The 21613-nt window shown below is 38.7% G+C and overlaps 2 protein-coding genes across 4 annotated transcripts in view; one reads left to right on the top strand and one right to left on the bottom strand.

Annotated features, from left to right (window-relative positions):
- The window catches only part of ncanb (neurocan b), a 145697-nt gene extending 144786 nt beyond the window's left edge, over nt 1-911 (top strand). For all 3 annotated transcript variants that reach the window (XM_063013099.1, XM_063013098.1, XM_063013097.1), the window contains 2 exons: nt 146-328; nt 534-911. In XM_063013099.1, the coding sequence (XP_062869169.1) occupies nt 146-328; nt 534-652 (302 nt within the window). In that variant the 3' untranslated portion in view covers nt 653-911. The remainder of the gene's footprint in view (nt 1-145; nt 329-533) is intronic.
- A 13250-nt stretch (nt 912-14161) lies between these two features.
- Nucleotides 14162-21172, bottom strand: hapln4 (hyaluronan and proteoglycan link protein 4). Its single transcript, XM_063012950.1, has 5 exons — nt 21094-21172; nt 18926-19046; nt 16800-17162; nt 16232-16531; nt 14162-14675 (listed from the first exon to the last, which is right to left on the bottom strand). The coding sequence occupies exons 1-5, from the start codon at nt 21100-21102 to the stop codon at nt 14311-14313; spliced, it is 1158 nt and encodes a 385-aa protein (XP_062869020.1). The 5' UTR covers nt 21103-21172; the 3' UTR covers nt 14162-14310.
- Nucleotides 21173-21613: the final 441 nt, after the last annotated feature.

The raw sequence follows: 21613 nt of genomic DNA, 5'->3' as shown, positions 1-21613 counted from the left end.
AATGGAATTTCTCCATCATGTGATTACATCACCAAACAAACCCGATGTCCATCCTCATCAATTATTCTCAAGACATTTCATATATTGCAGATTTTTCAGGTATTTTCTTTATATTAAACTGGAATATTTCTTTACATCTCTGCAGTGCTGTGCGGTCCTCCTCCTATAGTGGACAATGCTTTTCTGATTGGCCGCAAGCGTTCACACTACGACATCCATTCGGTGGTTCGCTATCAGTGTGAAGACGGCTTCCTGCAGCGCCACATCCCCACCGCCAAGTGCCGCGCCAGTGGAAAATGGGACCACCCCAGAATCATCTGTACGAAATGTAAGTGACGATGCGACATTCTGCTAAAGCTTAATTCTTATTTAACTGCATATTTACAGATACAGATGATGGACAAAATAATACAGGGACAGGTGACACTTTACAACACAGTTGCTAGGTGCTCCAAAATTTCTGCCAAAAAGCAGTTCAGTGCACTAAATTTTGGGTGTCTTGTTGCTAATTTTATTTCCTTTATTTTCTACAGCTCGGAGATTCCATCGCAACCGTCGCCATCATCACAAGTCACATCATGAGCGCAGAAGGCACAGGAGACACGGTTTAGGGGGTCATCGGGGTAGACAGGAGGGTCGCGGCCATTTTTAACCAAATAAAACCCTCGCCTCTTTGTCGAAATGAAGTTCTACTTGTTACTGCACAGTCAGAAACATTCTCCCTCCTGCCTCTTATCTGCCCTCTGTCCAATTTAACCCTGTGATCAAAGGGGCACTGCTAGAGCTCATACGGACTATAATAATTTTCATGATACCAACTACACCCTGTTTGTCTGTTTTATTGTACCTTCTCTGAGTCTACAAAAGGGAGTTTATTCAGATCTGCTATTAAAACTCTCTTTGGTCCTGTACTGTGCTTTTACATAAACAGGTATGGAGTCAGCAGTTTAGTACAAAGTGTATATATAGTACTGAATTTCTACATTCAGTATCAGTATTAGAACTGTCAACGAATAGCTCTTGTTTTCATATCAGCTTCTTTAGGAATTTAGGGGTATTTCCTCATCTTTGGTTTAGGTTAGCTGTATTTGGACACTTTTTCTTATTTAGAGTAATGGATTAGCACTATCTTTTGTGTTGGTGTTTACAATTATTTACCACAGAGGTAACACAGGGGAGCTCATTGCAAATTATTCTTTTATTTTAATCCTTTTTCTTTATAGATATTTTATTTGGTTCATTTTATTAGTCAACAAACTAATAACGGGAATATTTGGTCCAAAAATGTAATTATTTTAGCAACTCAACATTTCTTTAGCAATTCTTTAGCTCTTGTGTTTTCTTGCCAAAAAAACATTAAACTACATTATGCAAAAAATCTATTTACATCCGGCACATTGTCATCCAACAAAGTACGAATACACAAAATAGTTTATAGAGCAACACAACTAAATGACTTTATTTTCAGTGCTTTGATTTGATATGGTAATTAGTAACTCTCTTGAAACGACGATCTTGTAAACTTTTATTATGCCTTTATTCTCTTATTGCTTATGAACATTGTTCTAAGATAATTGTTACCCAAGCATGTGGCACTAATTAGTTTCATTAGATCATTTTTGCATTATAAACTGTGGTCCTAGTTTACTGTCTCAAAGTTGGCCTTGTTCTTGCTGTGGTTGTTTGGTGCCTAAAATATTCCAGTGGGTGGATTGGCTACTCTCAGTAGCCTCTATGTATGAGTGATAAAGAATAATGATGGATTGTTGACTGTCTCTGGACCAACCTGATCGTCATAATGCGGTTATTCATGAAATAATTAATTCCTGTTTATGTCATTGATGCATGTTATTTTGAACAGCAGGTACTTCATCATTTAGGAAACCAATTTCTCCTGAGACTCAGTTAATGCTAGTTTCCACCCAGTAGCTAAGTCTCCCCAATTTACCAAAAGGGATCTACCTGAAGAGGTAAAGCCTAGCTATCTCTAACTACATGCAACATGCTAACAAGGTATGTGTGCCTATGAAAGTGGCCAGTGAGTGTAAACTGTATTGAACTGTATCTTCATGTCTGCTGCTCTACCCAATACACCAATATACACAACACACACTATTATGCTAGTGTCTGTGCAGTGATGAAAATGATTCACCACTCAAATAATAAGCCTGTGGGGGTCCTTCCAATGATGGATGGATTTTACAAAGCACAGATGGGATACAGTCTGTAATTGTATACCCACAGTGTATTTGTTATGATAGGTGTAGCTCATAAAATGGCCAATAATTGTTTGTAAAAGGGAGCTGAACCTAATAAAGTGCCCAGTAAGTTAAAGTCTAATGTTTGGTGGATTGAAACAATATGTACTGCTAAGAGCTTCTTTCTGACTATGTAGTGTTCATGCATTCTGATTCATCCTACATTTAGAGAGAAAGGGCAATATAGCCTTAATTGTTCATATATTAACCACTGGCTTATGCCAGCCTTTGTGCCCATAATAAGCTTCTCAAAGTGATGCAGACAGTTTAGGGGGGGTAAGAAATGATGGCTCCCTGCTTTACTGTTAAAAGACATTAGACTGGTGTTAAGCCACATTCAGACAGATGCCAAAATGACTCCTGAGTAAAGGGTTTGATTATAGAGGTGCCTCAGACCCACTGTGAGAAACATACTCTAAGCTGCCGAGGGGAAAAAGGCCTGAACATAAAAAATAGTCGAAATAGCCACTAGAGACTGAACATTTGCTTTTCAAACAGTAACTGTGGCCTGTGCTCACTGTGGTCTGAAACTTTTTGTGTACTTTCTAAGCAGCAGACGCGTGTCCTGTTTTCCAAGAAGCCTGCAGTAGCTGACTGGAATAGACACCGCACCACAATTCTCTCATCCCTGGCACAAAAGAAAAGGGCCGATTTTTTTCTTTTATAGGGCTTTTGTCTAATGCTAGCACTTCCTTAACTTATCTTGTTCTCTGTCCTTCTCTCCATTCCCTCAGAGATTACACCTCCCACTTTGCTATCTCCTATTTTCCCCTTGCCTTCGTCTCTCAAAGTCTTTTCAATTGTCTTTATCCAGCTCGTCACTGACAAGGACGTGTGGAAGGTGGTGAAAAAAGACAAAACTACTGATAAGAGCACATTTATCTATTTTTGCTTAAGTGCTTTATTAATGTTAAATTAATCTCCTTTATTTTATTATTTAGGGGTATGTGTGGATTTGCGTTTCATTCTGACTTTTAAATATTCCTTTACTGCTTGAGGTTATTCTGAAAAAATGAGCACAATTAATATTTAAAATACTGACAGTATTGATCTAGGAGCATCAACAATTGAATTTGAATATAAAAGAATATTGCACGTAGATATATGCAATGAATACTTGTCAGATGGGACTATTACTGTCACTGATTTTATCTACTTGGTGTATTAGACTGGAAATTACAAATACCAGTTATTTATATTCAGTCCATTTTCTGGGCAGCTGATTCAGATTAGTTTTCTCCAGTGTGGCCAACTGTTCCCTCTGTGAAGCGGTCAGGGTGGGCATTTCTTAAGTCAACTTCTATAGGTCACCTCATTTAAAAAAGCCTTTTTTGCCATAAGCCAAAAAATGTTAAACTAAAAGTACAAACCAATCAAGCACATGAATCTTACTGATGTCCATTAGACGTGCTGTACTGTTATGATTTAGACAATGCTGAAAAGCACAACACACAGGAAAATGGTTAATAGATTTATTGATTTTTTTAAATATTATATATAACAATTATAATTACAAAATGTGATCAGTGTGTTTGTGATAGCCAGCATATCCCTATTAAAATTCTACACAGACTGACCACATTAGCACCAGTGTGGGACGGCTTAAAAGCTACTGTAACTATGCTGTATTTTACAGCAGCCTTATTAGTAATAAACTTTGTTAGATCTTAAAGCTTATCCACTTATTTATGTTGGACTGTAACAGACGTTTAGATTATTTTTGAAAACAAACTTTACATATTGCATCACATCAGTTATAAAAATGCGTTTTTGAATGAAAGCTTATTGCAGTTTGCTAGCAATTATGAAATAAAAAAAAAGATAAAGCAAGTGAAAGCATTTCTGTTTCAGATCTTCTAACTAATTGCCACACAGCACCTGAAATCCCAAAGGTTCTGAGGAAGCACCTGAAACTAGCTAGGTTTCTGGATTACGGCCCCATTTATGTGTTCATAGGCAGAAAGAACGTAAAAATCTAAAATATGTTAAACAAATTCAGCGCATTTGTCTTGATCTATTGTGAAGTGCTCTTCAAATTTTAAGTACTTAGTGTAAGACGTTAACCTTGCTGGCTTCGTGTTAATATTGCTGTTTGAATTTGATCAGGTCAGAAGTGAAGTAGGGCTAAAATGAAGCCGATGTAAAATGCAGCGACCATTATTTAATGTAGAGTCATTGTTAGCACTGAGTAGCCATCATTATCCTGTCAGCTACACTTGGCTTGAGAGATGTCTGAAACTCGTTTCACTGTCATCTGTGTTACTGTCCAGGCGAAATGTCCAGGCTTTTAAAAAAGGGAAACGGGCGTAATGAGGAAATGAATTCTGACCCAGACGACCCGCACTGTTCAATATGCAGCCGTTAGCGTCTGTAGCATTTCTTCCAGTATTGAACTAAAGACCTTTAGTTAATAAAACACACATTCAAAATCTAAATTGACTTCTCCAGAGAGACTATGCAAGCAGTAGAGGAACCAGAAGTCTAAAACCTGGTTTATGCTTTATCAGAAGTGCTTTAAGTGCCACCCAACAAGTTTATGATAGCCTGGCACCTCCAACAGCTGGAGGTACTCAAACTCCCATTAAACAAGCAGCAGGTGGTAAAAACCTGTAGTAACTGATTGGTGTAAACATTGTGTTGTTGTCTATTGAAATGAAATACTGACACACTTTAACAGAGATACGGCTGCTGTGATTTTCTGGCAGTGTAGGCTAGAAACATTTAAAATGTACATTTACATTTCAGTGATAATTCATGAACGCTGACTCCACTAGAAATATTCCCATTAGGCTGAATTTAAAAACCAGATAAACATATTTGATAGATTTAAATGTAGTTTTATGTTAGAAAATAACTCTGTTCTAATATACAGTCAATAGAATAAACAGTTACAATATTGCATATGCATGTATATCAGTCACAACACTACTGGTAATAAAGGTTTCGCATTTTGGAACACAGTATACCTGGCATAAATGTGATTATTTCAGAAGCATGGTCAAGGCTTCTGCCCACCCCTCAATAACATGTGATCACCTCAGAAGCATGACCGAAGCTCCTGCCCGCCCCTTAAACATTGCAAGCTCTTACTCTTCTTTTTTTTCTATTTATTGATGCATTTTATCCTGATTTTTTAGCACAGTCAATCTGTCTTCCGCTGCTGGGGATCCCTGATAGCATTCAAGGAGGGTATGTTGCTGCTCACATCTCCTCCAACACGTGCACAGTCCTAGCGGACCCCTTCTTTTTGCCCATGCACTCTGCACAGGTGCCTCTATCTGCTAACCAGGGTCCTTACACAGCGTTTGAAGACCTCACCCACATACCCAATCCGGTCATCCCGCCCCCTAGCAGACACGGTGGCCAATTAGTGTCTGCTGCCGGCACTGCTTGCTAGATGGCGCCCAGCCGACCTATGGCAACGGCGAGTTTCGAACCGAGGAGTTCAGAATCTCGGCGCTGGTGGCCACCTGGGCTCCACTCTTTTTTTTAAACTGACCACAGGCATTTGCTTGCATTTTTTTCTGCATGACACAACACAGCCTCTCATTTTGGTTTATGTGGAAGTGTATGTAATATATGTTTATATAAAAAGTTTGGGTTTGAAAACTTCATGAAGCTTTTACCTGACTGGCCGTACACCAGGACTTTTCCCCAAATGTCTACTATTCTTAATCCAGCTCATCTAAAGCCTTTATCCACATTTCAAAGAAAAGCTTTTTAGGATGAAAGTATAAATGAAAGTATAAACCAGGTTTACTGACAGCTATTCTAATTCTAATTCTGAAACTGTTTAAATTCTCAATTAAAGAATAATTTTTTTAATTCCTGTTTTGTTTTACGTTATAAAATATGTTTAATTTCAGAATGTGTATTTCAGCTGGAGTCTCCATGGACAGTTTCTGTTTTTGTTTCTTTGTTTAAGCACAATTTCTTTTCAAATATGGTGCTCCAATGTAACTGTAATGGTTTATAATACTGGATCTCAGTAATTACTTAGATCAAGCTTGAGTTTATACACTCGCTGCCACTCTCACCACGTTTAAAGCTCTGCTGCACTTGCGAAACAGTTTGGCATCACATGTAATGTACATACTCTGTGGGATTTTCTTTTTCCTTTTGATTTCCTTTTATTTCTTTTTTTATGAAATCTAGATGTGTTTGTTGCTTAGAGTCATGGATCTCAATCACACAGTCGTCCCCCCATTTACTCTGCTATTGTCCCCAGTTTGTGCATTAAATTCTGAGGAAACGTTCAACACTGTCCCTTGGGACTCATTGTTAGAGACATTATGGTTTTATCGGCTCATGTTCTTTCAGTTTTCCCCTCCAGTAGTGTTATTTCTCTTTAATAACTATTGACGACTGTGTGAATGTGCTCCATATGTATTGATCAGTCATTATGGATGTTCTTATGAATTCTAGTCCCTGTCGTTGTATTTCATTCTTTACCTAACAAATGATCGATTAAAATCATTTGACTGAATCAGTATTGCTCTTCTACTTTTGTTTCCATAATCACATTCAATGAATATCTTAAAATCAGCTTTTATTGAATTTCTTTCCTCAACAGTTCAGAAAACCAACCTCTTTAAACAATAACTAGATTAACATAGATTTTTCCTATTATAATACTTATATAATCTAACCCACTTGGTTAGCTTTGTTCTAAAGTTTATGCTTATATAACATCTATAAAGCACCATTAGTTAATACATATTTACAGATTATGCAAGTATTATAGCTGTCTACATACAGTGCTGATGTTGTATATTGTATACAAAAAGGTCATTTATTTGTGGAACAAAGTTATCTCACACCTTGTAAAAAGATCATTCTACACCCCAAATCAGAAAAAGTTGGGACGGAAAAAGCAAATAATAAAAAGCTTTCTTACATTTACTTTGACTTTTATTTGATTGCAGGCAGGATGATCCTGAGATCACACATTTGTTGACAAACTGGAGATCCTCTGATCATCTTTACTCATCAGAGACTCTTTTCCAGCCTTTCCTGGATGCTGCTTTTGTACCAAACCATGATTACAATCACCTGTTGACATCACCTTTTAAAATCGCATCATTATTTAGTTTTTTCACCTCATTACTAGCCCTAAATTGCCCCTGTCTTAACTGTTTTTGGAATGTGTTGCAGGCCTGAAACACAGGAATGGAGGGTTATTAACAAATGAAATGAAGTTGAGCAGAAAAACATGAAATATCTCAGGTTCATTTTGTCTGCAATCAAATACAAGTCAAAGTAAATGTAAGAAATTCTGTGTTATAATTTTATTTGCATTTTCCATACTGCCCAACTTTTTTTGATTTGCGGTTGTAGATAAATAAGGTTTTGTCTTCATGTCAATTGACTGACCAGTTTGCCAAATCCAGTTTATAAGCTAGTTTAGCTGAGCACAATCATGCCTGAATTTACCAGCCCTAAAAAACAAAACTATCTCTTATCTTAAACAATTACATCTCGTCACTATGTCGTCATTGCTTTGTGATGGTTGGCTGCACAGATGGGTCAGCTTTTTACTTGTAGCAGACTACACCTGATAATTCAAATCACATCATGATGTTAATCCATCTTATTCTTGATCTTCCTCAAATCCTGTCATAAAACTGCCTTCAGTGTTGTTATGTGGGTGCCACAAAAAGGCTTAAAAGACTCCACTAAACCGCGGGAGCTATCTACAAATGATGCCTGTAAGACTTCAGCAACCCAATGACCAGCAATACAGGTAAATCCCCAAAAACATAAATAAAATTACAGACATTTCTCTAGGTTCATCACTCAAGAGTATATACATATATTTATGTTAAGGCAATGAGGAAAACACAAACTTTTGCACCATATTGATATCCAATTTCTACAATTCACATAAACCACTATTTATACGTTTTTAACCAAAATATACACTAAAGACACAATTATTGTTGGCCACAAATTCAGTATTACTTCCCTTTTTTTGGCAGTAAAAAGTGCTGCAGTATATTTTAATTGAGTTATATTAAATCTGACAGCTATTTACTCAAGATTAGCAGAGTTTATTTCATTTTCAGAAGGTCAGAGACAAAATTTCACCCTGTATGTGTGCTCAGCACTACAGGTTTTAAGGACTATACGTGTAAAGTTGGGTTAATATTGATAGGAAGACTAGCAGAAAACCCACACAGACACAGGGAGGACACAAAACTTAAACCATGTCTTTTGCGCAGTGTGGTACAGACATACTGGAAAAGTGAAAGGCCTTCCCCAAACTATTTCTCCAGTGTTGGAAGCAAATTACATTACAGATTTGTTTTTGATTGGTGAATAATTAACACCTCAATAATTAGGAGGGATTTGTGTATATACTGTATTTGGCCATAATGTTCTTATGAAGCCCCCTGGTGGCTCCCTCGTGTTAAGAGACTTTACACTGCTCATAACAAAAGCTCCAGCTGGTGAAACACCCGTGCACTAAAGGGTTAAGACTCAAAATTAGCATGGTGTTACTTTCTCTTAAGCTGTGCATCACAGATTTGGTGTTTCCAAAAGGTTAATACTCATTCTTAAGCCTATTAAACACTGCTAGAGAAACAGTGATGAATAGAGCAGGTCCACTAATCCCTGCAGAGCAACCGCATTTCACCGCATAATGATGTTTGTCCAGATGGTGACTTTACAACCACTAATAGCTTCTCAAATGGCGTAACATGCAAAGCAAGCAAAAATACAGCAAAAAAAGATAAATACAGAGGGTCCCTCTGCTGTTGGCATTACAGGCTGGCACAGACCATGTGTTCTACAGGATAGTACACGGGCGCCTTGTGCTGCCGTTGTAGGTCCATGACTGATGATCCGGAAAACTCCTTAATTAAGCAGCTTAGTGTACCCACTGTACGCCTGGATTTTCATGCCTGGCTGGTGACAGGAGCAGCCAAAATATCTGCAGGCGGACTGTTTGCCTTGCCTTGCATTGCTGATCTCCACTGAGAGATCTTCCAGGCTAATGTTTAACCTTCATGCCATTGAACACATATTTATGCAGGTGATACAAAGCAGACTGCTTACAGAGCCGACTGAAACATGATGGATGCACGGCTTTGTGTCTGAAGGCTTTTTTAATTAAAGTGAAAGTCAGTGACTTGGAGCCGGTACTGTGGGAAGCTTGGTTTGATCTTTCCCCCTGGGCTACGAGCTCTGAAGAGTTTATCATTTTCTTCACTGTGTCTGTGTTTCTTTTAAGAACTTTGATTTTCTTCCACCATTTAAAACATGTAGAAGGTGGATTGGCTACTCTACACTGAATTGTGTAAATGTGCGCTGCCTGACAATGAGCTTGCACCATGTTTAGGTTGTATTCCTGCCCTGTGCCAGTGTTCCTGGGTGGCACCAGATTCACCAAGACCCTGGTCAGAAGGAACCGCTTATCCAATTAGGGTCGCTGGGTGGGGGTGCTAGAGCCTATCCCAGCTTTTCAGTGGACGCAAGGCACACAGTAACAACCTGGACGGGGCGCCAGTCCATTGCAGGGCAGACACACATACACACACACACACTCATTCACATATATGGCAATTCAGTATCTCCAGTTAACCAGACTGCATGTTTTTGGACTGTGGGAGGAAACCGGAGCTCCTGGAGGAAACCCACGTAGACACGGGGAGAACATGCAAACTCTGCACAGAAAGGACTCGGACCGCCCCACCTGGGGATCGAACCCAGGACCTTCTTGCTGTGAGGCGACAGTGCTACCCACTGAGCCACCGTGCCGTCCTTAGTAAAAACAAGTAAATAAAAAAAAGAAACTGCATTTATAGAAACTTTGTTTAAATTAATTGGATTTTTTTCGCTAAAATGTTTATGAGCCTCGTTTGTTTTTGTGCTGTTGGACTGTATGACCTCCTGAGGTCTGAAAACAGTTGTATTAACCTCACGCTTTTCATTGGTGCCTCAGTCTTGCTCTGTAAGCCCTGTGCTTACTCTTGATCAGTGCTCATGACAGCTCACAATTATTACTGAACAGCTGGGTTTTTCTTCCAAGGACACACAGCACAAACAAAGAAGCAACACGCTCTACATCTCAAAGGCTGTGTGCACCAATCTATTACCTACATTATTCTTGTTAGATATTGAGCACTTCAAATAGCCTCTGAAGTTTTGTATATTTAAACACTTAAACCAATTATAAGCTTGTTTTAATGAATATTCATGACACGACCGAGTGTTTGGGCCACTGGTAATTTTTTACCATATAAGTTTCTATTTTGAGAATCAAGTCAATATATTTTGGCCAGAGGGTGTGTAATCACAGCTGTCATAGGTTTGGCAGTTTAGATTTGTTTGTTTATTAGGATTTTACTGTCATGTTTTACACCTTTGGTTACATTCATGACAGGACAGGTAGTTACTCATTACACAAGGTTCATCAGTTCACAAGGTTATATCAAAGATAGTCATGGACAATTTAGTATCTCCAATTCACCTCAATTGCACGTCTTTGGACTGTGGGAGGAAACCGGAGCTCCCAGAGGAAACCCATGCAGACACTGGGAAAACATGCAAACTCCACACAGAAAGGACCCGGACCACCCCACCTGGGGATCGAACCCAGGACCTTCTTGCTTGGCAGTTTAGAAAAGCACAGGTGAAAAGGAGCGTCTTAGTTTAAGCGATCACTACCTGCATGTTTCTTACAAAGCGTTCCAGTGTTTCTATACTAATAACAAACTTATGCTGATGTGGCTGGAGATTAAGTATCTATTATTTGCAATACTAAGAGTATATCTATACAAATCCTTAACACCCCTCATTTTAACACCAGGAGGTTTCTGTAGTTATAATATTTTAACATAATTCTTGACTTTATTCTTAAAACTGAAACTTATACAACTTTATTCTGGAAATCGATATTTTAACAGTGGTCCTATATTTTGCACAAGTAAAGTTTATTTAATTGTCTAGCCTTTGTTGGAATTTAATGAGAATAAATATTTGTGCATTAAATGATAGTGCATATTAATGGGGAAATAAATTTGCATTTCTCTTTAGGCTACAACGAGGGGAAACAAATATTTAACCATTTATAAACATGTTTAATGCATTTTTCTCATGTGTTTTCTCAGAGGCACGTGAACCCAGTCGCCATATATCTTCTAACAGCAGTTTGTGTAATTATAATGGGTCTCTTGGTCTATGGAGGACTATGATTGGCAAGGGCTGCTTTTGGTCCATAAGACAGATTTGTGCCACCTGTCTCATTATTGCCTGTGACATTGCCAGGCTTGAACTGGCATTTTCTGGATGATCCCCAAAAACTGCAGCTAATGTGAAGTGTATTTCTGTAGGGAAACATGCTTTCTGCCAGTTTAATTGATTTATATTGTTTAACCACTCAGGCTAAGCGGGTACACTTGCCTAGCCAATTTGTTTTTTATTCTTTTGCAGTTTGTAGGTTTGTGTGTTATCTGCTTTGTCTTTAACAGCACACAGTACATGAATGTGGATTGAGAGAACTCTGAGGATGTTTCTCAGAAGATTACACATTTTGTCCATCACCCCCCAGGTCTTTGTGTAGTGTTGGTTTTTGTGTTATTTCCTGTGTACTTTTATGTCTTATCATATTTTATTTTCTCATGCCTCCTGTCATATGGAGGCTCCTCTGCTTCAGCTCTACTTACCCGTAGGCTTCACTGAACTGTTGTGAGGTCAGCTATTTTCAGTTTATGCTGAGCATAGTGAGGAGATGAGGTGAAATGAAAAACCCACATACTCAAGAGCAATATGTTTCCACAAATAAAATCAGTTATATGATAAACTACATGATATTTTATTTCAAATGTTCTTCTTTGGCTATTTGTGGTTGGAAAATATTGGGTAAGAAACAGCATAATTGTTTAGCATAATTGAGTGTCTGGTGCCCTACAGTGGACTAGTACCCAATCTCTAGTGGTCTCTAGTAGTCTTACCTTGTGATTAATGTCTCTGAGTGGCTCTGTAATCCAGACAAATATATTTTAATGAATGACAAATATCTTCTAATGGGTCGTTCAGGACTCAACACAATGCCTTTAAGAAAAACAGCTAAATAATACCAGGCAAGATTAACACTGTCATGGTAACTAACAACAGACGGGTTTAGTCTGTTTGATCTGTTTGTGCATAATTATGTGCATAATTAGTTAGACGTTTTTAATGTAAACAAAGAGTAAATGACACATGAACAGGTAAACGACTTTAATCAGAAATGCGTTACTAAGACATGTTGTAACATTACAGCTGAATGAATAGTGCAATTGTCCACCACTAATGAGGTAGTAAAGCAGCGGCATTATGAAATGCAGTCACTGATTGGCTGGAACATTCATGCCTGATGTGTTATTGCTTTTAAGGCATTACTATCATCTAGAAGGTATTCGTGTCTACACTGAATTCATTTTGTGTTTTCTAAGTGTTGTGTTTATTTTTGCTACTGTGAAGCAAAAAAGAAGTGCCACTTAAAAAGCATGCCATTTCATGCCAAGCAGAGCACTTCTCTTATTCATTGCTATCATCACCATGCCAGCCTGTGATCTGCCACATTCATAATGGGCCACATTTATAATGTGGTGAGCTAAATTAGCCCTCCGACTGGCACGCATGCTAATTAGTATGCTACCTGCACTCCCAGAATCATTTCTCTTCTTGACAAAGTGGATAACACAAAACAAAATATAAAGCCCTGCCTCATTAGCCGCACAAGCTATATATGATGCACGCTAAAGAAAGAAGCTAATGAGTTGTGCTAAGGTCTGATTAGCTGACACTTCAAAGCTACATGACTGACATCTCGTTTCAGACAAGTGAGAGAAACATCCAGGGCTGGACAGTAATGAAATACAAGTATTTAAAATCTGAATACTGAATACTGAGTATACTGAGGTTATGACAAGTCATCATGTAGAACATGGACATTATTATTCTTTAGAATGTTTATTCTTTTATGTATTTTACCTTCATAAAACACAATGTCAAAGGTTTACATGCACATAAATGGATCACTTATACCATGCAGTCTTGCCATATTAAATATTTTAGTTTTTTTTCTGTGTATAAATGTTTGAAGCACATACCGTATATTTCTAATCATTGTGAATTTTTGCAAAATATGACAAAACCTTTTTTATCTGCTTTGTAAAATGCACCAGAAGCAAAATGACCCCAGAGCTTAATACTAATACTATTATGCTTGACAGTAGGTACAGTGTATTTAGGTTTAAATGCCTCATCTTCCTTTTCCTTGCTTACTTCAAAAAGCTTTTTCCTTGTCCATTTGATCAGCAACAAATATCACCCAAAATTTAAAGGGTCAGTTTTGGAGCAAAGGCTTCCTTCTGGGGTTCATTCATTCATTAATCCACCCATTTTGATGTTTTACAACGTCTGTTTCCCTCAGATCATGAGTGTAATGCAGTAACACACCCCGGACAGGATGCCATGGAGATATAAAGCTTACTTGACTGTGTAAAGTGAAAATTTGCCGCTTTTCAGGCCATGACAGAGCTGTTTTTTTTTGTCTTGACTAATATTTGACCACCCAGAGTACAGAATAATAGTTTGGGTTGTTCATTCAGCTTTCATGATTTTTTATTGTCCTGCTTCATTTCACTAAGGTTTAAAATATTATAAATGATAGATAAATTTTATATATTTATTTTAAGTGAAAAAAATAAATGAATTAATGAAATCTTTGTTGATACAGTGTCCACTGGACCCCCCACCAAAGCACCACTGCCAATAACACTAAAATATAATATGATCTATGTGCTTTATATTAGTCTGTTGATAATGTATTCTGAATATGTTACACTTTGTGTTATAACAGAAAACTTATATGACCAAGTATTCAGTATTTAGTCATCAGTACTTATTCAGTATTCTGTCCAGCCCTGGAAATAACACTGGTCTAATCACACCTGAGTTCAACTAGCCTAGCTACTGTTATTACTGTTATCAGTATCTGCGTCGTCTGATTCAGCAAAGCTATGCTAGTAATACAGTGCAAATGTTGCTCACAACAGTGAAATTAAATACTTTGTGTGCTTGTAGTGAAGACGCTGCTGCTCTGAACCAGCGCCTGTGTGGCCTCAGTTTCGGAGTTCACCAAATCCTTGCGAAAGCAGTAAACCCCGTATAGGCGGAACTTCTTCTCAGGGAAGCCGAGGTTTCGGACACCAGGGTCAGGGCCGCCGCAGCGAGCACGAGGGTTGACTATAGGATAGCGAACACTGCCATCCTCCACCCAGCCAGCATCACATCGGTCCAGCAGCTGGAACTTCCATGCGGCATAGAGCTGCCCCACTTTAGCCATTACTGCACCTTCACGGACGCAAGCCTTCACCGCTTCTGTGTAATTCACCTTTTTGAAGCGCTTGAGAAAATACACCTGACCTAAAACACACACAGATGGAAAGCTTGATACAGAGTGTGATGATTTTCTCAATCCTTCTTCATGCCAGACTGAGCAGAAACTGAGAAGCCTTTTTTCTTTACGCTAAAGCACAGAATCAAGTAACAGGATCATGACTGTCGACACAGTTTGAACCAATATGACCAAAATGCAACATATTTCAGTCAGTAGTTGCAGCTTTTGTTTAAAGTACTAGACACCTCAAACAGAAACAAATACATTTAGAGAATTCTAGGTTTTTAAGATATAAACAAATAAGTCAGCTTTAGAACTAGTAGTGCCCTCTAAAAATGTTTTTGCGAGGTGGCACAGCAACAAAATATGCTAGCTCATCAGTGCTGAGATCTCAAGCTCTCAAGTTTGATTCTCAGATCTGAAATCAGCCGTCCAGCCGGCTGTGTGTCTGTAGAGGGAGGCACAATTGCTAAAAGGATTTCTCATTGCTGGTGTAAGTGCGGCCTCTGCTGAGTGATCGGCTCTCCTCGATCAAGGTTGAGGGTGGCAGCAGCAATGATAGGGAGATAAATTCCATTTAGCCCTGGCTGAGTTTTTTGGCTTTGCCAATGTAAAAGAACTAACTTTTCCTATAATTTCCTAAAAAGCATTTCTCATAACAGAATCTCTCCAGATTACTCAGAGTCGTTCATCTTTTCTGGTGTACTCATCCAACAGCTCTTTATTGGGGTTCAGTTCAGTACTTTTTTAATCCATTTAACATGGGATAGTTTAGGTTTTGTGCACGTAAACTTTAATTTATATTCCAGACCCACAGATAAGTCCATAAGCAACCCCCTCAAACCTCAATTACTCAGCAAAAAAAAAAAGATAATATATTTCTGCTACAGACCTGTATTTGTATCTCTGTGAATTTGGCTGCTGCCTTTCTGACTTTTTTTAAAGAATTTACACACATTTCCCTGAAGTCTGTTCTCTAAAGGTCTTCCAGCTGACCATTGTTGGATTATCGGGCACTATCGCCCCAGCTGTGAGCATTTAGGAACAAAATGAGTTTTGTGATATCTCATTTGTGGGTGTAATGAAAAGCCTGTTAGCTTCCAGGATTGTGGGTGGATCTGGAGAGATCTAATAGCATGTGTGATGCAGCCTTTGGTATTAAGTCATGTGTCTGAAAGGTTTGCAAAATCTAATAACATACATGCCTGCATGTGTGTTTCATTCCAAAAGAAAACTCAGTTTGTTTTTGTTCTGTGTTTACACTCATGATTCCTGACAATTTGACTTCATACCCCAGGCATCATAATAAATCATAGTTCTGTACAGAATTTGATTTGGAGATTTGTGCTCTAGCAAATGCATCATTCTGTCAAAGGCACGCTGCCTGGTGTATGGTGTGTTGTGTTCCTGCAGGCTCTTTAATCAGCTTCTGTCTGCAACCTGGACCTCGAAGGGATGAAAACACACACAACAGGGGTTACAGCCCTCTTATAAAGAGACAAATTAGCAAATGTATACTTGCCTGGGGCCTCACAAGATCACAAAGAAAGAAGAAAAAGCATCTGAGGTACGGCACACTCACCGTTGAGCTTTGATGTAAAGCAAAAGGCATCGTAGCGCTCGTCCTCTTTGTGCCTGTAACCATAATTTCGAACGCCGGGGGTGTCCTTACGTCCACACTGATCTCGAGGATGAGCGACGGGATACTGTACTGAACCATCCTCCAACCAGCCCGCATTACACCAGTCTAATCCATCCTTCCAGGCTTTGTGCAGCTGAGAATGAGAAGCCAAGATAGCATCCTGATGCTTACAGGCCTCCTCTGCTTCATGATAGTTCAGCCTGTAGCGACCAAGCCGTGGGTAGTAGGGAAAGACCACACCTGTAATTAAATCAAATTAACATTTAGATCACATTTTATTACACATAATTATTATTATTATGTCAAATATCAGTTTTCACTGAATAAAGTGCTAAAAATGTGCTATAGGAGATCAGAAAGAGTTTAATATAATAAAAGTTCGTATTATTATTATTAATCCTAAGGTTAAATAAGCATGTTCTCATTATTGATAAATTAACATCACGTCTTTCACCAATAATTAATTGCTAGGAGGCTTAAATACTATCAAACAGGTTTTGGAAGAAACCTTCAAGGTCTAGATTAACAAATCCAGTGTCATCCTCCATGTCATTGGTGACCTCGCACTCATAGCGCCCGTAGTCCTGCAGGGTGACGTTGTGGATGATGACAGAGGCATCGCCCGGTCCAGCCCGTTCCAGTTCCACTCTCCCGCGGTAGGGACCGAACACTCTCTGCTGCCGGCCCAGTGCCACAAACACGTCCTGGAACTGGAACTCATCCGACACCTTGGTCCATTTAATGCGGATACGGGACGGATCAACGTTCTCAGGCTCATGATGAAAGCGGCATGGTAGTGTGATTGTGCCACCTCGATGTGTGACCACTTTACCAGGAGCTGTCTGCACGATCACTGCTCCAAATTCATCCTCTAAAGCAGAACAGAATAAAGACTTGTTATTTCTTTTTTTACTCCGAAGGTTCTTAGAAGGTGTGATGACCTTAAAGAAGTAGATTGATTGGGATTACCGGTCTGATTATTAATAAAATTTGATTGATCATGTAACCAAATCAGAAGTGTCTCATTTTGTTTGTACTATGCAACAATTACAAATTTTTGTTGTAATGTAATCCATAGTTATGTTCAGACTTATTTAGTGAACCATTTGTCATAATAGGTGCTCTGAACATTTGACCCGCTTGACACCGGTGGCACAACTCTGTTAACATACACCACCACTACTGAGACACGGGTTCCAATCTCAGTGGTCCTACCGGCCAGAGAATGACCGAGGTCGTCCTGGATTGATGCCCTGTATAGGGTGTGTTTATGCTTTGCATCCAATGTTTCCGGATGAAACTAGACCCATCACAAACCAGATCAGGAGAAAGCAGTTGATTAAAATGAGTTTTGTTTTTCATTTCAGGATTTTTTGAATCAATGCCAAAGTAAATTAAGGCTTTCACACCACTGATGTGAAAATAAAACATTATACTGTACAGTAAAATAAAACATATACTGTAATATGAAGAAACTATATAAAAGACTTATGTCAGCGTTTCCTTGAAATTGTCACCCATCTGTAATTGAAATTTAAAACCTCAAGCTTTTTAATTCCTCCATTTAGAGACGAGGGTATTTTTAAAGGGACTGATTTGTGGTAGTTTTTGAGTCTGATTGTGTGATTGTGTTCAGTCTTGTGTGTCCTGCAAAGCATTAAAGACGATCATTGCTAGCTCCTCTTTTTAAGCAGGCCAAGATCCCTCACTGCCACCTTCACTCAACACACCGAGTCCCACGATATTGTTCAGAGGCTCTTCAGAAGCCCAGAAGCTGGATTTTATACAGCTACGCTTCAGGTCTTTCCATCTTCAGCCTGAGTGCTTTGGGCAGCTAAACAAAGACCAAACAGAAACCAAAACCAGGCCTGACATCTGCTCATTAAAACTAGACACTGATCTAAACTGTTTGTTACCAACTTATGTCTGCCAGGGACAGTTAAACAGTAAACTAATCCTCACATTAATTCAGTCCTTGATGTCCAAACTGTCACAGATGTTACTGGGAAAAGGAGTGTAAATTTAAAGCTGTGTCACATGGTAATACAAAACCAGTTCATGGTCACACACCTTCCAAAAAGGCTCTAAATCCTCACTTAAATAGGATGACCGGTGCTACATTACATTAAAAAAGAAATTTAGAACTGTATATAACAGTACAAACTTCACCTGGTTTAACTAACAATATAAAATTCACGTTTCAATAAAAAAAAACATGGGTGTCACAGTCCACAGTTAAGTGAACTTTACATTGGCGTGGACTTAGAGACTACTGTGCAACAAATAATCCCTACTTCCACATATTTGTCCATGTGATCAGCAACAAACTGTAGTCAAGGGACTGCCCAATACTAAACCTACCAAAAAATTTACTCTGGAATTAATGTCCTCACAAAAACTGTTTATGTAAAGCTTCATAGATTGGATTTCCATGGCTGAGCAGCTGCACACAAGCATAAGATCACCAGGTGCTATGGCAAGCCTCAAGTTTGGTGTAAAGCACCTCTACTGGACTCAGAAGCATTTAATTTTTTTACTAGTAGCCTTCCAAAAGAATGGAACCTGTTTCAGCAGTAAAGAAGAAACAAACACCTTATTTATGTACATAAGTTTGGATAAGATCTTTTTTCATACCCAGGACATGCACTACTTTCTTTCTGCCCTTGTCTGATTCAGCTGGGTACGAAGTCACAGTAGGTGAGAGGAGCAGCATGCTGCAGATCAGCAGTGACAGGAACCACCACTTTCCTAAGACCTTCAGAAGAAAAACACACATGCAAATGGTGCTTTAATACAAATAATAATAAATAATAAAAAAAAATACAAAATAATAAGGACCATCTAAGATTATGGATGCTGTCTGAGCTCCCAAGAGTCTGAGTGAGTTTAATAACACAGCTGTTTCTCTGTTGTCAGGGTATTGAAGTGCAAATTAGCATCATATTCAGTCTTTTTCTTATGTAAATAACCAATATGTTCAACATATCGTGTGAGTAGAAAGGAGTTAGATAAATAGTTACAAGTTATTGGTTGTTAAAAAAATCAATTTTCTTGCATTTTTTCTTCTGCTTCCCTGTAAAATATTTTTGTACATGATTAAAAATATTTCATGTTTCAGATTGAAACATTTAAACTACTATTTTAACCCACCTTAAAATTGACACATATTCTCTCATAGATAGATGGGTGGATGGATGGATGGATGGGTGGATGGATGGATGGACATGTTTGGCTATGTCTGAGTGAGGAGAAAGGCAAAAGCCCTGCAATGGATGGGTATCTTGTCCAGGGTATTCATGCCCTGCGCCCAGTGTTTTCCCACCGCAACCCTGACCAGGCAAAAACAGCTGTGAAAATGACAGCTTTGTGACATAATTAGCTTTGTTATGAAATTGTTATGATATACATTTTCACCTTGACAAATTGTTTGCAGTTTCCCAGTGTCACAATGTCCATGTGATGAACTCTAATCTTGACTCTAATCTTTAATAGGATTTAAGTTAAGGAGGTCCAGATAGGCACAAGGCGGCAATTCACCCTGAACAGGGCACCAGTTCATCACAATGGAACACACACCTACACATTCATATACTTGCACCTAATATAGCCCAGAGCTGCTGTTCCATCTAATGGCGTACTAAAGTAGGTGGGAGAATCAGTTATTAAGGGACTGGGGTTGTTGTCTTGTTAAAATGTACAGCGAGTTTTATCTGACTTGTAAAAATCTATGATCTGATTTTATGTGATATGTACTTAAATTTTATGTGTACAGTCCTCTTGACTTTCTTATTATAATGATTGTGGCTCAGTCTTGTGGGTGCAGTCAAACTAGCCCTTTTTACTGGACTGGAGAAGGCACTAGAGAAGAAGTATGTGGTTTAAACATTCAGTCACAAAAAGAAGTTTAAGTAATTACAGAAATCCCAAAACTTTCATAATACATGTCACTTTTAAGTGTATGTAAACTTTTGATCAAAAAAATGGATAGATAGATAGATAGATAGATAGATAGATAGATAGATAGATAGATAGATAGATAGATAGATAGATAGATAGGTATATACTGTGTATATATATATATATATATATATAATTATACAATTATATGCTTTTAACTTTGCAGCAACAGTTTAGGGAAGGCCCTTTCCAGTTTTAGCATGGCTGTGCCCCTGTGTGCAGGTCTAAAGACATGAAAATCTTGGTTTAAAGAAACTCCAGTGGTCTGCACAGAGCCCTGACCTCAGCCCCACTGAACAGCTCTGGAATGAACTGGAATATCAGTAGAGGCTTTATTGATCTACATCAGTGCCCAGCCATACAAATAATATTTTGAGTGAAAGGGCACAAATTCCCTCAGACATACTTCAAAATTTTGTAAGAAGCCTTCTCAGAAGAGTGGCTGTTGTTAGTTAGTTGAAAAGATTACATAGATGTCATGCTATTTCAATTGCATTTGTTTTTGAAATGGGATGTCCAACAAGCTCATTGTCAGGTGTCCAAATACTTTTGGCCATACAGTGTACATACATACATGCATATTACCAATGTACACATTATGATACATGCTAACAGTTTGGAAAGTAGAAACTAATCCCAGTTATTCTAGAGTCTGTGGGACTGTCAGGCTGCAGACTAATGCAGTAGTGATGCAGTGAAGTTAACGCCAGGCACCCTGCAGGATCTCAGTCCCGCACAGTCCGCACAGCTCAGTACATTATATTGCCGCAGTGTCGCATTATCAAGGTTAATAATGCATATAACAACCCATCGCTTTATAACATGCAGTAACATGTCACACTCACCCCTGTCATGACTGGTGATGTGGGTCAGTTGTGTGTGTTCCCGGAGTGCAGTTCAGATGTGATGCACCGTGCTGCAGTTCAGTCCCGAAACCCACTGACTCATGTCATCAGCTCACCCTCTCACCCTCTCCTCTCATCCTCTCACCCTCCTCACACCCTCTCCTCTCATCCTCTCACCCTCCTCTCATCCTCCTCCGTCATCCTCTCATCTGCCAACATGACGAATCTCTTTTTAATCCCTTACACACGTGAATGGAGGTTTAACTACTGTACTGTGCTCAGTGGTGCAGCTGAAGATCATACAAGTTTCTGTAAAGTAGAGCAAAAACTTTGTTCTGCAGATCTAGAGACACTGATTCATTCAGTGTGATATATACAGTGGACACAGTTTACCAGAGTAATACATGTACAGACAATAAACGCAGTAGTACACATGTTACTGTTAGTAGTGGGGGAAATGATTCTGCGATTTGACTCATTTACTTCAGATCACTCAAGTGAATCGAATCCTCAACTCACT

Source organism: Trichomycterus rosablanca, chromosome 17 (assembly GCF_030014385.1).
Source record: "Trichomycterus rosablanca isolate fTriRos1 chromosome 17, fTriRos1.hap1, whole genome shotgun sequence".
NCBI classification, from domain to species: domain Eukaryota; kingdom Metazoa; phylum Chordata; class Actinopteri; order Siluriformes; family Trichomycteridae; genus Trichomycterus; species Trichomycterus rosablanca.
Note: the sequence above shows the minus strand (reverse complement) of the source record. Positions and strands in the feature narration are given on the sequence as shown.

Excerpts from the sequence above, each read along its gene's own strand:
- hapln4 (XM_063012950.1), bottom strand. Across the intron at positions 17,163-18,925 it reads GAAAGTAGTGCATGTCCTGG|AGGATGAATTTGGAGCAGTG; the intron begins GTATGAAAAAAG and ends GTTCTGCTTTAG. Across the intron at positions 16,532-16,799 it reads TGTTAATCTAGACCTTGAAG|GTGTGGTCTTTCCCTACTAC; the intron begins GTTTCTTCCAAA and ends ATTTAATTACAG.